Genomic DNA, 15,908 nt, shown 5'->3' with positions numbered 1-15,908 from the left:
ACCATCATCCAAAGTGACCATATCCTGAGATGTCAACAACTGATACGCGCCACGAACAGAATAACCATGATCAAGATCTGGCAACCACTGCCACCTATCTGAAATATGTGCCTGCAAAGAAGTAGTAAGAAGTAATGCCTGACACTCCCCTAGTTTCTCCTCCTTCCACGCCCACAACTGCCTCCTCCAAGCCCACGCCTGACCACCAGCCCCCCACCCTAACAAAGACATCTCCGCTACCGAAGCTGATTTATTCTCCGCTAAGTCAAACAAAGGCCTAAACCTCTCACATAAAGGACTATCCCCTAGCCAAGGATCAGTCCAAAACAAGGTATCAGACCCGTCCCCCACCTTCTTCGAAACACTCTCCCGAAACCACCCTACACCATCAGCGCCCTCCCGAATTCTCACAATCTCCCTCCACCATGCAGACCCTCTCCTCCCTCCCTCCTTCACCCTATCTCCCTCCAACCCATACCTAGCTACCAACACTCGGAACCATAGCCCCTCTCTATCCATCAACAACCGCCAACACCATTTTCCCAAAAGAGCTAAGTTAAACTCCCTCAACTGTCTAACCCCTAACCCTCCATACTCCTTACGTAAACAAATATTATTCCAACTGATCCAAGAGATTTTCCTATGATCCTCACTCCCCCCCAGAAAAAATTAATCAAAAGAGATTCAATAGAAGAGATAATACCTGAGGGAGCCTTGAAGAAAGAAAGAGCATAGACAGGCAGAGAGATTAAGACAGACTTAATATGATCAATGTTAAAATATTATTACGACAAGGAAACTAATTAAAGTAGACGAGTAATCAATTTTTTTTTGGTTGATAAACGAAATGACAAAGCCAATGAAAACCCCCACACACAAAGTGGAGGACCGGGGTTCGAACATCAATCCTAACGTCCAACACTAGCAATTTTGGCATTTATGCGGGTTGAACTAGAATTTGTGGATGACGAGAAATCAATTATTATTCCATAAATATGGAAATGTTAGTTTAAACACTCAATATACATTTTTAGTCAATTTTTTTTCTCATGTCGTACAAATAACACATTTTCAAATATAATTATTTACATTTATACGTATAGGTATTTATGCCATGTACGTATACGTATTATTTACATTGTTATTTATACATATAAATCCAGTTTATCCATCCATTTGGAACTGTGGAACAAAAGAAGACAGTGAATGAGTTAATGTAGCATCGAGCTTAATAATAAGCACATAAGAGAAGAGAAGAGAAGAGAAGCTGAAAAAGCGATTTTCAATGATGAAGAGAATCGCTGTGAATTGTGGCCAATTGGGTGTCACCCATTCTTCTCCTACCTCTACACATTCATGCAATAAACGTCCTTCCCGTTTAATGGTTTTTGCTTCTTCATGGCTTCCTTATGCTACCTATAACAACAGCAACACCTTCATTGCTTCTGCTTCTTCTTCTTCCATTAGTGGTGGTTCAGGTTCTCACTCTTCTTCTATCTTCTTTTCTTTTCATTCTCTCAAATCAATGCAAACCAGGATAGCTTACCAAAACAACTTATAATTTATATCCAAACGACTTTATTTTATCTTTCGTTATAGAAATAGCTTATACATAAATACTAATTTTATCTTTCGTTATAGAAATAGCTTATACATAAATACTAAGGATCCGTTTGATCTGCAAAGTGTAAGTACTGGACACTGGACATGACTGAACAACACATGACAGAGTTTAAGGTTTTAAACAAATTTTGTATCGTACAATGTTTGGTAGACAAAATGTTATTTTGGTGTTTCAGACAAGTTGTGCTGAGGACAAAAATTGTCCCATCTTACAGCAGGGGATAAGATTTCAGTTTTTGTCCGGTCACGTAGCCCCTAACATGTCCGGTCCCATAAATAGTTTTAAAATAAAACACAATACAACTAAAATTGTCTTGTCCAATCCCGTATTTTTTTAGCAGATCAAACACACCCTAATATCATACATGCTTATGCTATAAGAAATTAAATTGTTTTTCGAAGTAGAGCCTTATATTATGTGAGTTGTTCTTGATGTTGAATTGAACTTAATTTCGCCAGAGCAATTGTTGGATGTGGGATCAAAGAAGAAAAGGAAAGAGATAGCTGGAATAGATCAAGATGAATTAGTGGATCCAAAGCTTTTAGCTGATCCAGATAGTTGTTTTTGTGAGTTCAAAGGAGTTCATATACACCACAAAATTTATGAGGCTGAATCCAATTCCCAAAACCAGATTAATGATGTTTCTCAACAATTTAACAAGCTGTGTTTGCCTATGATTCTGTTACATGGATTCGGAGCCTCTGTTTTCTCTTGGAATAAAGTTATGAAGCCTTTGGCTGAGGCTACTTGTTCAAAAGTTCTAGCTTTTGATAGGCCGGCATTTGGATTGACATCAAGGGTAAACTTATCTTTTGGAACAGGAGATGCAAAACCTCTAAATTCATACTCCATGGCGTTTTCGGTGCTTGCTACTTTGCACTTCTTTGATTTATTAAAAGCCGAGAAGGCAATTTTAGTCGGGTATGTGAATATTCTATCTCTTGTTTTGCTGAGTGCCTTTATTTTTCACATGGATATTGTTTGGTAACTTTCGATTTGAACTTACCTTAATTTGTGGGTATAATTTGACATATAAATAGGTGATCATAAGCATCCTTGCATCTAGATATGTATTTATTTAAATGAATAATCCATTTACCCCCTAATTTATCACCCTCTTTCAATTTTCTTAGAATTGGGAGTTGGGCCTAACTCAACCCTACAAAACCGACTTGTAAGGTGAGGATTGCCCTCACTTATAAACACATATACAGGCCATCTCGCAACCGATGTGAGACTTCTTAACAAATTTAGTCCATAAACTATATAAATATAATAAACAGCTTATAAAGTATAAAAAATCCGTCAATTTAGTCCCTGCCATGAAGATGTTAGGAACTCCATTGAAATCAGATGATAAAATTGTGCTAATATTACGAATGCAAAGAAATATATTCTCATATGCTTCTACATTGTAGTCCCTTTTCTTAGAAGCTTCCAAAATGATATGACAGGCACTCAGCTGGTTCACTTGTAGCGGTGAATACATATTTCGAAGCTCCTGAACGGGTTGCTGCTCTAATCCTAATTGCCCCAGCAATTTTCGCTCCACTTACTACACCCAAAACTGTTAAAGAGAATCAATCAGGACAAGATAATCAAATGAAAGAAGACAACAGTTCTATCAGAAGAAATCCGATTGTTGAACTTTACAATTCTTTGTCCAAGATTATCAAGAACATTGTGAAGACAATAACAGAGATGATGAAGCCGATGATAAATATACTCAACTCTCTGTATAGGAAACTGTTATCAACTATCCTGCGTTCTTCCCCTGCGATAATGCTGGTAATACACTTGTTCGTGTAATACTATATAATCTTTGTTCCAGTTACATCCACCTTGGTGGTTCAATCATTATTGGAAAATATAATAATCCAAGCGAAACATGGAATTATTAGATCAGATACAATTACATTGAACTCATGAAAACCTTTTCATAGAATCAATGTTCCTTAAAGTTTCTTTTCTTCAAGTACATATATATTGATATAGTCAACTACGTAAGGAAAAATCTGGTTAAATTGCTTCTTGTTGATACACTTTTATGCATTCTAGTTTCTATCTTTAGTTTGACTGCAATTATGACACCGTCTATAATTTGTCATGATCACCGGACTGATGGCCCTTTCTTCATATGAATATCTCAGGTAAGAATGGCAATTGATAAGTTTGGTACTGCTGCAGTTCGAAATTCATGGTATGATCCAAAGCAGGTCTCTGAATATGTCCTTAGTGGTTATACAAAGGTAACATCACGACAATTTCCTATTTTGTAAGTTCTTTCTTTTATTCTTGTTATAATTCCCAAACAGTCTGTGCTCACCTGGGTGCTAGCATTGAATGCAGCCATTGAGGGTTAAGGATTGGGATAGGGCACTGGTGGAATTCACTGCTGCAATGCTTCTGGATGAGGAATCTAATACAAAGCCAGCAATTTCTAAAAGACTTAATGAAATATCTTGTCCTGGTGATGTTACTGACCCTATATAATGTCCATGTTTATTTGCTTTTTTATCTTTTACCTTTGTCTTTGAATACTGTACTGGTACAAATGTTTAATAAACAGTAAAGTGGGAACGATAGAAGACATCTTAGAATACCTATGTAGAGTAAATTTTGGTGGCAATGAATCAGTTAATTGGTTTGAAAGAATATGCAAGAAGGAATGAGGCTCATGCCTTTACCCTTTGTTAAGTCCAATGGATGCTATATTGTGTTAAGGTCAAATCTGGATCATTAAGATGATCAGTTGACAAAATAGAACTGCTCCAGTGCCAAACAATGTTACTATTTTTTATAACCGAGCAAATCAATAATTGGCACATAGTTTCAAACTTTTTATTTATGGGTCCATTTGTACAATTACTTGTTTGTTTCCTTTGATTTTTTTTTACCTGGTTCATGTTCCTGATTTCATGTTGAATCATGTATCTTTTTTCTAATGCAGCAATCTAACTCACTTGATAGCCCCAAGTTGAACGTTGATCATAATTTGTGATATTATTTGACTTTGCAGTTCTGATTGTTACTGGTGATAGTGACCGACTAGTTCCTTCATGGAATGCTGAGAGACTTTCAAGAATCATACCAGGAGCAACGCTTGAAGTAATTAAGCAATGTGGCCATTTGCCACACGAAGAAAAAGTGGAGGAGTTTCTCTCAATTATTGAAAACTTTCTAAGGAAATTAGCAGGCGATTCAAACAAACAACATCTACAAGCCGTACTGTGAAATTTGTACGACTCAGGCTTTACTTCATCGAAAATACATATAATACAAGAAGACACTAATGCAATTGATCAGGTGGATGAAGATCATTTGAAGGTGTATTGATACATATACTCATTAAATTCGTCGTCAAGCGTGATGAGACCAGCAAATGAAAAGCTTGGAAGTGGAAAAGTGTCTATAAAAAATGAAATAAATTTTATATTACATTATAGTGCTAGCTTTCTATAGTCCTTGAAGAGATCTTTATGTTAACCTGACTGAATGATATGTAACTCCATTTATAGCATAGGCTGTGAGGTCTATCATAGAGGTCTCAGGATATAACCAGACGTACCATTTGATGAATAATCTATAAATTATGTAGTCAATTTCTGAAGGGGAGTGAAGTTGATTATCCAGTCATTCAATTTATTAAATTGCAATTTTTATAATATATATAATAAAATGTACTTAAGGGCTTGAGCTCATACGATTTTTAAACAACTGCAGATGATCCTGATCTGTGATTTTGATATTAAGCTACCACCTTTTTGCCGTGCCAACACTATTACCGTGGAACTATTGAAAATAACTTCTCTGAAATAAAATATTGCAAATTTAATTTATAAAGTTATAAAATATTTTAATTTTTCAGACCAATAAATGAATCACTCAGCACTTTTCTTTGACAGAATTTCAATCTTAAGAATGTGGAACCATATACAATTACAATGACCATAACTGGCTTGCTGATAGGCTGTGCGCAACCATATATAATTACTTAAGCTGATTAATGCTTGGTTCGGGAAGGAGGATCAGTTTATATGTTAACAGTAGCATCTCCTAGGACTGCAGGACATCAAATCCTGACAAGAAGTCATCACCAAAAATTACGGCACCAGCTGCTAATGCCTCAGCACTTATTTCCAATACAACATCTGGACCTGGAGGCATCCTTTGACCAAGTTCGTCTCTGGATGGTGATATGTCTGTGAAGCTTGGAGGCAAGCCATCATTTCTTGGGAGAAAAGTGGGAATATAACCAACATTAGAGGGTTGGGATTGTCGAGGAGGAGTTATAGTTCTATGTGGTTGATAGCTTGGTCCAGCTGCTGCATGGTAGCTTGGTTCCCCCACAAATTGATCAGAATATACTGCAGTGGCAAATGGCACTGAATAGGAATCTGGCACGTTTGTGTGTTCATCATGTTCTGACTGATGGATTGAAGCCCGAGACTGCTTCTGTGGGTATGCTTGCCTTAATCCTTCCTCTGCTGTCCACTGGGTACCATCGTCATAATCTAAGAGCATTGTTCCTTCCTTGCTACCTACTGAGTGTGGACCAACATACAGCAGACTCAGATCATGATAAGAATTTTTTAAAGAGCTAGAGGTAAACTTAAATAACTTTTTTCAACTTCCTCCGAAATTATGCAACCATTTATTAGTAAATTGAAGCCTGAATCTTTAAGTTGGTTCAAAAATTGTGGTGCTAAGAAGTTGGTCTCTGAAATAAAAAATGGACAAAAATATCTCTAAAATTGTAAGGTGTTGATCATTTTAATCCAAATGTAACTTGTTATTTCCAAATGTTTCAAATTAGTCTCTAAGTTGAATATTAAAATAATTGGTTCTTAAAAAACAGTTTGTGGATGTCAAACTACTCCTCATATTTGTTTGTCAATATCTTGATTTTGGTAAGTAACATGACAACACTCTCAAAATTCAAGGACAAAATGGACATTTACTAAAAGAAGGGAAACAATTGAGATACTAAATGTAGAAGAGAAGCAACAGCGAAGCAGAAAGGCAAAATATTTTAGGCCAGCTATAAAATAATTGTGTACCTGTGTGAGAATTTGGTTTTTTCTCATCATCAGAAATACAAATCAAAATATCAATAAAACCTCTTGGTTTACTGGATTTCTTCTTTCGTAATTGGTAGCTTCGAACCCCCTCTTGTTTCTGCATTGAAACCTCTGCATTCTTTACTTGCTTGACAAGAAACTTTTTCAGATTAACCGTTGTTGAGCCATGAAGCTTTTCCTTGAAGAAAATGGGGTCTACACTGTAAACTTCCACGTTCAGCTCCAAGTCTTGGATGTTTGGCGTTGAGTCGTCAATAGGAACAGCAAAATTGGTTCTCCAAACAGGATTTGGATTCCCGGAATCATCAACTTTGGTGCAATATTTGCTGTTATGATCAATCCAACCAACAGCATACCATTGACGATTCCAAAGTGAAGTTGAATGCTGCAGTCCATGAGCAGATACCAAACCGAACTCGACCCATATAATCCCCATATAGGATGCAGAAGATAAAAGAGTTGAACGGATCTTGTATCCTTTAAGCTTCTTTAGACAAGGGTTACAGAGAAAAAGAGGCTTTGTTGTATTTTAAAGGCTTCTTTTCTTTGATATCAGAAAATCTTTATACCAAAGTGCCATTTGAGGGTCACCCTTCTGCCAAGTGTTGCCAATCTTTTCTTTCCCTGTTGAGTTTATCCTAGGAAGTCATGAATCTGATAATGTTTAACATCATTTAATATATAAAAAATATATATATTTATTTGAATGACAAAAACATCTGGAATACTTGTGCATGACACTGAAATCCTTAGAAGGTGAATTTAGGATATGCTTTATACAGAAGTATGATCTTACAGAAGTCACAATACTTCTCACATTTACAGTGAAAGCATGACAAAAGAATCTTGCAACTACAAATTTTCCCTGCTCAGTTGAATATACACCAGTAAAGAACGACTATAAAACAGTAATATTTTGAACATTTTCTGGTTGATCAGACAACAATATTCTTTTTGCTGGTTGTTTATACAGTGAGTGAAGCATGACTCTATATTATTGTCCTTGATGGTTTGTAGGATCTCTCAATCAGAGGTGGAACCAATAATAGCTTTCGGCCTGCGCATATGACGGTTTGCTCGCCTTCCTGGATTGTTGGCGAAGCGGTTCTTGTGTACATCATGGTAGTAGCGTCCAAAATGTCACCACCAAATCCACAAGCCTTAAAAAACAACCTGACAAAAAGTTGAGAACATCAATTTTCTGTTCACAAAGGGATAAAACTAAGCACACTTGAAGTATAATGAATAACCTCTCATCCTCTGAGCAAAGGGCTGCTATGTCATAGATGTCTCTGGTTGTAAGCATTCTACAAAATGAATCATATTCAGATATTTGGAACTTTATGTGTTGATATCTTTAACCAAAAATGGGAAAAACCATTATACTCGCCACCCTTTAATATTCAACTACAAGATTTGTTCATAAGATCATAGCCGTTAGATGGAAATCATATGACTTACATTTCAAATTAAAAGCATAAATGTTATTCTCAATATAACGGCATCTAGTGCATATTCAAATTCAAACACAACAATGCTTCAAATATAGAACCAAAACTCTACCAACAAAAACATGACGAAAACTTCATGAATAAGATTAGAATCTCATCAAAAAAAGGTTTCTTCTGCTATACTGCATAATGAAAGGGAGTATCTAGTTCAGGAACATGCACATTAGCATTGAATCATCAAAGAGACCCAAAAGGTGTTCACATACCTCACAATTTTTTTAACAATAATTTTTCCAATTCCCATTCTCCGCAAGGATGGAATAACCTGCAAGACACTGAAGCACGTTTTGAATAATACACTTTTAACTATGGAAAAACACAAAATTCAATGTCCACAAATCAATGCTAAATATTGAAAAGTGAAAAAAAAAATGCTTTTCATTATCAACAAGGGTTTGTTTGGATGAACTTATTAAAGCTTATCTACTGACATAAATTTTGACACTATTTGGCCGAACTTATAAAAATAGCTTACGACATTTGTCATGAGCTTTTTTCAGCTTATTTTTATAAGTTTTCCAAGCTATCTTATGAAAATAGCATATAGCATATACAAAAACAATTTAATAGCTTATGTAAGCTTATACACAAGTGCTTATCATGATAAGTGATTGTGCATTAAGCTGCAAATAAGTTGTTAATCCAAACAGGAAAACCCAGAAACAAAATAATCATGCCCAAGAACCAAGATATCAAATTCAGCTCGTGAGCCATAAAGAAAAGATAAAAAGATTCATTCTTTAGTATCTATTAAGTGTTACCATGACATCATAAATAGAAGCAGTGAGACCACAATCCGAAACAGCACGACCAAACCCAACCAACAAATCACGTGAAGGTGAAACCGGCGTGAAGAAATCCACAATAGAAGAAGATGAAGATTCAGCTAAACCATCAACATGATGAGGTTTACAGAAGACAGAAACAAGAACATCACTATGAGAAAGAGCAATGCGAAGCTTGTTGATATCAACAGGTTCAGAGGTTTCGGAGTTTTTGAGGTTGGGGAATCTGTTGAAAGAGTGGTTGCAAGTGGAACAGAGGTCTCGGATATTTTGAGGATCGACGTGGCGTGGGTTAGTGGAAATGTAAACTGGGAGAAGGGGTGTGGATAGCAATTTTTGTTTGCTGTTGTTAAGTTGTTGTGAGGTTTTGGTGATTCTTGTTCTTACCCATCTCAATTCCATTGATTTTGAAGCGGAAATTTCTGTGAGGTGTATGTTAGTGTATGCTGATGATGCTGCTGCTGCAACTACAGTTGCCACCATTTTTGTCTGCAACTAACTAACAACCACTTTGGATGAATGGATAAAATAACTGAAAGTCAAGGTGCTACTTAATTGAAGTTTTTTTTTCCTCTTATTTTCACCATTTTATAGAATTAATCTCCTTATTTTAAATTTTGACAAGTTATAATCCCTCCATCAAATATTTGATTATTATAACATGTTTAAATAAATAAAAAATTAAAGAGAATTTTATTACAATATTATTGATGTTGGTTTTTTTATATCATCATCACATATTCGAAACATATTATATTACTCTTAGTTCAAAAATATGATAGTGTGAGATCAAAACTAACAAATTTTAAAATAGTGAGACAAAATATTTGAATGGTTAAAATAGAGATTAAAACTGCAATTAAGGTGGAAAAAAAATTAAAGTAATAAGTTTATGATTTTAAAGTTGTTAATTTAATGACCACTTTGTGACGAATTGTTCGAGAGAATTAAAGTTTTATTTTTAAGATGAACAATTTTTTGTCCGTCTTTATTTATTTATTAAGGAAAAACATAGATTATATTTTTGGTTTTTTTTACTTATATTTTTAAAATTTTAATTAGATTCTTAAAAAACTCCTAAACTTGTCAATATGAGCATGTTATCAACGAGTATTTAGGAATTTTTAAGTGCATACAAATTAAATTTTTTTAAAGATCTAATTATAAATTAGTATTTAAAAATTTAATGGCTCATTACATTTTTTATAGTTTTTTTTTTCTCAAATAAACTTACTGCATATTATCAAGCATGGTCAAACCTTGCTTATCAAAAAAAAAAAAAAAGCATGGTCAAACCTTGTTGCCTTGCTAGAGGGACTGCATCAAGCATGGTCAAACCATCAGCTTTCAAAAGAGAAGCCTGTAACCGATATTATCACGATTGTGCTCGCATGAGAACACTGTTAGCTTCTTTAAATTGATACTTTCATTTACATCTACTTTCTTCTTCTTTAATTTCTAAACTGTCTAATAGAGCAAAGTATTAATCAAATTTGACAATGACTAATCTCTGCATATAATCAATTAAACAATCATGCTATAGAAGTTTGAAAAAGAAAAAAAAAATATATAGCTATAGCTATTACTGAATAAATAAATAATGAATAAATAGAAGGAAAATAATTATAGTCAAGGGAGAAACTCTTTTTATAACAAAAAAGCATTAAACATAAACATGAACACAAGCATAAGCCAAAAGAAATCAAATGCTTGCATATTAAAGTTGAAGAATTTGTTTCATCAATTCTTCTGAATGAGAATATATACACCATGTCCTGGCTCTACAATCATATTGTATGCAGGAGAATGCTTATAACTAGGAGACAAAGAGAAGCTGAACTTGGACACAATAAGTGCTAGCACAACCTTTAGTTCAACCATAGCGAAGTTCTTCCCTACGCATAACCGACTCCCTATTCCAAATGGCACATACGCTTGTGGAAACTTGATAGCCTTAGAGACACCCTCACTGAATCTTTCTGGTTTAAACTCATTTGAATCAGGTCCCCAAATCTCAGGATCTCTATGTAAAGTTGGGATCAGAGTCCATAAACAAACACCTTTTGGAACATTTAGGTTTCCAATTTGGACATCTTCATATGCTTCCCTTGATACAAAGGCGGCTGGTGGGTATAGCCTTAGCACTTCTTGAATCACCATAGTCACCTGTAAATCGATAATCTAGTCAATAAATTGTCCAAACTCGCGTACGAGTCTAATGATATAACCACATTTGTAAGTACTCAATAGGGCTAATAAAAATAGCATAAGATATTTTCAAGTTATTTCATTAAGCTCAGGATAGCATTTGAAAACTATTAGAAATATTTTTTCTTTGATTATATACATCAGTACTTTTGAAATAAACATACACTTGTTGAAGTACTAATAGCTCATAAGTTGATATGTGTGCGCACGTGCGTATTTTTAACAAAAACTAAAAACTGGGCGTACCGTTTTCAAAAGAGGGAGAGAATCTGCATCCGGTATGCCATTAGGGCAATGTTGAGCAACCTCTGTCCTTATACGAGTTTGCCATTCGGGGTATAAAGCAAGAAGCATCAAACACCAAGAAGCTGCAACAGCAGTTGTTTCATGACCAGCAAAGTATATGTTTTTGCAGTTATCGACAATGAATTGCTTGGAAAAGTCCTTCCCTAAACTTTGATCACTCATTGCTGCTTCAAGAAGTAACTGCATCAAATCCTTTTCTGACGAAGATTCTCGCTTACGTTCCTCCACTAACTCCCATATCAGTGACTCTATCTCTTTCTCCAAATTGCTTATCTCATTTTGCTTCTTCGTCCGAAATTTCAATTTGTCTCTGCAGGCATTAGTTATCAATCAGTTTTCTAATTAATCACAAAATTTCTTTTATTACTTTTTAAATGATGTTCAGAGTCATGGCTCATTAAGAATGATTAATGAATTTGAACACTTTGTTATATTCATTTACATGTAATTAGTCGCACATTTGAATGCTATAAAATATAATTAGCTTACAGGAAACCACTCTTGTCAAAAAGGAAGCCATGGTTGGACATGATTTTTTGGATGCTTCTAAGCTTTAAGAAAACTTCTTTTCCCTTAGAATAAGAATGTCCAAAACAAACTCTTGAAATAACATCAGCTGAAAAGCCTCTCAAATCAGCATCAACTTTAACTTCAGCTGTGACCCCTCCTTGGTCCTCAATAAGTTGCTCCCATTTTAATAGTAATGGCTGTGCTGACTCTATCATAAGCCCCACCATAACCTGCCATAATGCCATGCATGAATATTCACTGTCCCTACCATGTTTCCTTTCAATTTCCCAAACACTATTTATTTGTTTGTTTAATAACCTAGTGGCTAGACACACATTTTTACTCCAGAGCGTTTAGATGAGATGACATGGATCTCTTCTAGCTTAACCAAGGTTCTGGGTTCGATCCTGGCTTGGGCACGTAGCAACTAGCAACGTTAAAACTCTTAGGGAGAAATTGCTGCCCATCACAAGGCTCGAGGGATTAATCTATATAGTTGCGCGTAGATGATACCCGGTTTACAGGAAAAAAAAAGACACATTTTGAATGTGAAAAAGTGTGAAATCTTGGGTTCAAACCCAGACCACTCCATTTCAGCGTTTCTGCATCTACCAAATGAGTTGTACTTACGGGACCATTTATTTATCTCTATCTATATATTATTGAGCCAGAAAAAAGGTTAACATATATAATTACTCTTGTGCAGTGTGCACTATGCAATTCAAAAATTAAATCAATGGACCAGTCATGATCAGGGGACATGATAAGCTTTATCTTCTCTTATCTTGTGGGGCAAATTGCATATATATAAAATGAAGTGAATGGCTTATTGCTATCCAGCTAGAATAAGATTGTCATGTCCATATATAGTGTGTACTACTAGGCTCTTCTAGTTCTATTCTATAGTCTCTAGATATATAGATAGCAAGTTAAATAAAAAGTGTTGTCCTTTCTATAGAAAAAAATTAAATTGGTAATGTCAAGTCTCAAGATTTATGATCTAAACTAGTGCTAATTAATCAATGAATGTGATATTATTAGTTGAATAAGGTTGATGAATTTATAGACATACCTTAACTTTGTCCATGAAGAACTCAGCTGCAACAAGTTTTCTCTGTTGTGCCCAACTGTTGCCATTGGCTCTCAAAATGCCATTTCCAAGCATTGGGGACAGTTTGTTAGTTATGTAAGAAGGCTTACCTAAATTCAAAGTGATACATTGGTTCATTTCTCTCACTAGATCTGGTTCATTCACATATAAATGTTGCTTCATCCCTGTGGAGTAAGTGTACACTAGACCTGCAATAAATAGGAACATCAACTAAATTTATGTTAATGGCTAAATTGGTGTATATCAAGTATGAGAGAGGACTCGTAGTGTCTAAATCACTTATGTGGTTGCTCTTAGCTCAATGTGATGATCTTCCAAAACTCCTCTCAAGTCTTCCTAATTAACAAGATGGTGAACTAGCGGTGATTCAAGGACTTGTATATCTAACATCTTAAGATCGGTGGTGGAGCCTTAGGGGATAAAAATGAATGAGATGGTTTCGAGACATGTGTATTTTTTTTTTTATTGAACTAACATCAATCAAGTCGTCATTTATGTCATGAAGACAAGGTTGACCCTCAACTGATTTTGATCAAATCAACGCATATATCACCATGTGAGTTGACACCCTTGGTGGAGAAAAAATATAAAAAACAAAATAAAATTTGAAAAAGATCCTCAAGAATATATCCATCTTTTATGTCCATTAATTGATTATAAAAAACAAAATATCAAGAATCAAGATGATGATTCCTGGGCATATGTTTCTGTAGGAAATCAGTCTGTGATTTTCCACTTTCCATCCCCAATTTTCCCACTTGCTAGCAAAAGTACTATCAATCTACAACGAAACCCAACAAGGAATGTCCAAAGAAGACCGTGCTGTCACGTCTAAAACTTAAAAGCAACAACACTAAAACTGTGTATTAGAGATTTAGAGTTTTGGTCCCTACGTAATAAGAAACAAACAAACGTACGTGACAAAAACTGTACAGAAACGTGACCAAGTATGCACTCACATATCTAATAAAAAATCCAACACACTATTGCAAAATCAGGCAACCAAAAATTGTCTAATAAAAAGTGCAACACTATTGTAAAATCAGGCAAGTATGCACTCACATTCACATAGCTTTTGGCAAAAGTGATAATTGGATTTTCCTATTTAACTCAATAATGCACTCTCTCAGATTAAGATTAAAAAACCATGTTAACTTTGTATTTTAAATTTATTTTATAAAAGTTTTGACAGTGTGTGATGTGACTATGTCACATGCACAAACATACCCCTTATGTCCAAGAGACCAAGACTAAATAGTTGGAGAGTGACTTCCGGGGAGCTGGATCATCTGCGGTAACTGCTTAGTAGACGATCTCAGATGCTCAAAAAAGACCGGACGACTCTGATTTATTCAATTTTATATAGAGTTTAATTTCTGCCATTCATTTTTTATCGGACAGTCAGAAGCAATTATTGCGTCTAATCCGCTTCCGACTCGAGTAGTTGGATAGATGCAAGCAGATGACTCAACCTATTTTTCTTATAGATTCTAAATACAATTCTAAAATTTGAGTAGCAACTTCTACAAAACCGACTTATAACATGAAGATTGTCCTGCCTATAAACACATTTTCAAACTTCCTCATTTGAAGTTTGAACCAATGTAGCACTCTATAAAATAAAATCAATCATGTTCCTTGTGCTAACAGAGGAGGAGTTAATTAATTACTTTCTATCTACCAATACTGAAAACTGAAAAGATGAATGAAAAAAAGAAGAGAAGGGTATACCGTATTGTTTCCTCCAGTGTTGAAAATATGGAAACAGAGCTGCAGAATAATCATATGCTAGAAACTGATCACTATCTTTGGAGATGCTAACTTGTGCTTTAATTTTCTGCATATCAGGTAAATTCCCATGTAGAAAAGAAGAAGGTGGAGGTCCTCTAATACCTTGTATTTGTAGTTTCCTTCTTACCATTTGAGATTTATACCACAAATTGCCATAAATATAAAGTATCCAACTGAAAATACCAACAATAGCAAGTGAAGAAGCAAGTTTCATAGCAAAGAAAAACACCCCTTCCATTTCTTCTTCCTTTTCTCTCTGTGTGGTGTTTGTTAATTTGACTCTAATACAGTGCTTGCTAGTTGCTATAGCTAGATACACGAAGACATTAATATATTAGTTGTATGAGAAAGCAAAAGCTGGTTATTTTGTCGAGTTGCAGAGATTTATATGCATGTATTTGGAATATTTAGAGAGAGAGAGCAGGCTCCACTACTGAAATACTGATAAGAGAAACACTTACTCTGTCGCTATTATAAGTAAATTTAATTTTTTCGATACATTAAAAAACTGATATATGTGATTCATAATATGAATCAATTACATCAGTTTTTTTTAATATATTTAAAAAAGTCAAATTTACTTATAATAGCAGCAAATGAAGTATGGTAGTAGTACTCTGTAATTGCGACACGTATGCATTTGCTTGGAATGTGGACACAAGAAAATGTGGATATAAAGGACAACAACATGAGTAGGAGCCGATGGAACAGCATGCATCAATGTAGCATGATGTTTGGGAACAAGATTTAACGCTGTTCAAAAAGGTGCAGTTTTCACACAGTTTTAGATCATAACCGTCTGATCTAAAACATGTGGCTGATATTGTTTTAATATATAAAATTGTGTGTTAAATCATAACCGTCTGATCTATAATGAATGGCTGTAATCTGTTACTGCGTGAAACTACATGAAACTCCAACAGCAGGAAATCCGGATCCGTGATGTTTGTATTGGACAGAGACCCAATGGATATGAACCCA

General features: G+C 35.0%; 4 protein-coding genes across 5 annotated transcripts; 1 reads left to right on the top strand and 3 right to left on the bottom strand.

The window, feature by feature from the left end:
* Positions 1-1,173: 1,173 nt before the first annotated feature.
* Positions 1,174-5,274, top strand: LOC123913388 (2-hydroxy-6-oxononadienedioate/2-hydroxy-6-oxononatrienedioate hydrolase). Its single transcript, XM_045964108.1, has 6 exons — positions 1,174-1,478; positions 2,083-2,545; positions 3,079-3,412; positions 3,775-3,873; positions 3,974-4,094; positions 4,644-5,274. Exons 1-6 carry the CDS (start codon positions 1,286-1,288, stop codon positions 4,856-4,858), a joined length of 1,425 nt encoding a protein of 474 aa, XP_045820064.1. The 5' UTR covers positions 1,174-1,285; the 3' UTR covers positions 4,859-5,274.
* Positions 5,275-5,458: 184 nt separating this feature from the next.
* Positions 5,459-7,291, bottom strand: LOC123913386. Of its 2 annotated transcripts, none has more exons than XM_045964106.1 (2): positions 6,685-7,291; positions 5,459-6,165 (listed from the first exon to the last, which is right to left on the bottom strand). In XM_045964106.1, the coding sequence occupies exons 1-2, from the start codon at positions 7,139-7,141 to the stop codon at positions 5,681-5,683; spliced, it is 942 nt and encodes a 313-aa protein (XP_045820062.1). In that variant the 5' UTR covers positions 7,142-7,291; the 3' UTR covers positions 5,459-5,680. The 2 variants fall into 2 exon arrangements, with proteins under 2 accessions (XP_045820062.1, XP_045820061.1); XM_045964105.1 differs by having other exon boundaries at positions 5,460-6,168; positions 6,685-7,141.
* Positions 7,292-7,440: 149 nt separating this feature from the next.
* Positions 7,441-9,575, bottom strand: LOC123913387. The gene is made up of 4 exons (XM_045964107.1): positions 8,978-9,575; positions 8,423-8,481; positions 7,956-8,012; positions 7,441-7,878 (listed from the first exon to the last, which is right to left on the bottom strand). The coding sequence occupies exons 1-4, from the start codon at positions 9,482-9,484 to the stop codon at positions 7,695-7,697; spliced, it is 807 nt and encodes a 268-aa protein (XP_045820063.1). The 5' UTR covers positions 9,485-9,575; the 3' UTR covers positions 7,441-7,694.
* Positions 9,576-10,624: 1,049 nt separating this feature from the next.
* On the bottom strand, positions 10,625-15,480 carry LOC123913385 (cytochrome P450 714A1-like). The gene is made up of 5 exons (XM_045964104.1): positions 14,868-15,480; positions 13,098-13,324; positions 12,005-12,255; positions 11,456-11,825; positions 10,625-11,167 (listed from the first exon to the last, which is right to left on the bottom strand). Exons 1-5 carry the CDS (start codon positions 15,163-15,165, stop codon positions 10,742-10,744), a joined length of 1,572 nt encoding a protein of 523 aa, XP_045820060.1. The 5' UTR covers positions 15,166-15,480; the 3' UTR covers positions 10,625-10,741.
* Positions 15,481-15,908: the final 428 nt, after the last annotated feature.

This window comes from Trifolium pratense, linkage group LG3 (assembly GCF_020283565.1).
Source record: "Trifolium pratense cultivar HEN17-A07 linkage group LG3, ARS_RC_1.1, whole genome shotgun sequence".
In the NCBI taxonomy this organism is placed as follows: domain Eukaryota; kingdom Viridiplantae; phylum Streptophyta; class Magnoliopsida; order Fabales; family Fabaceae; genus Trifolium; species Trifolium pratense.
This window is presented reverse-complemented; position numbering and strand designations above follow the sequence as displayed.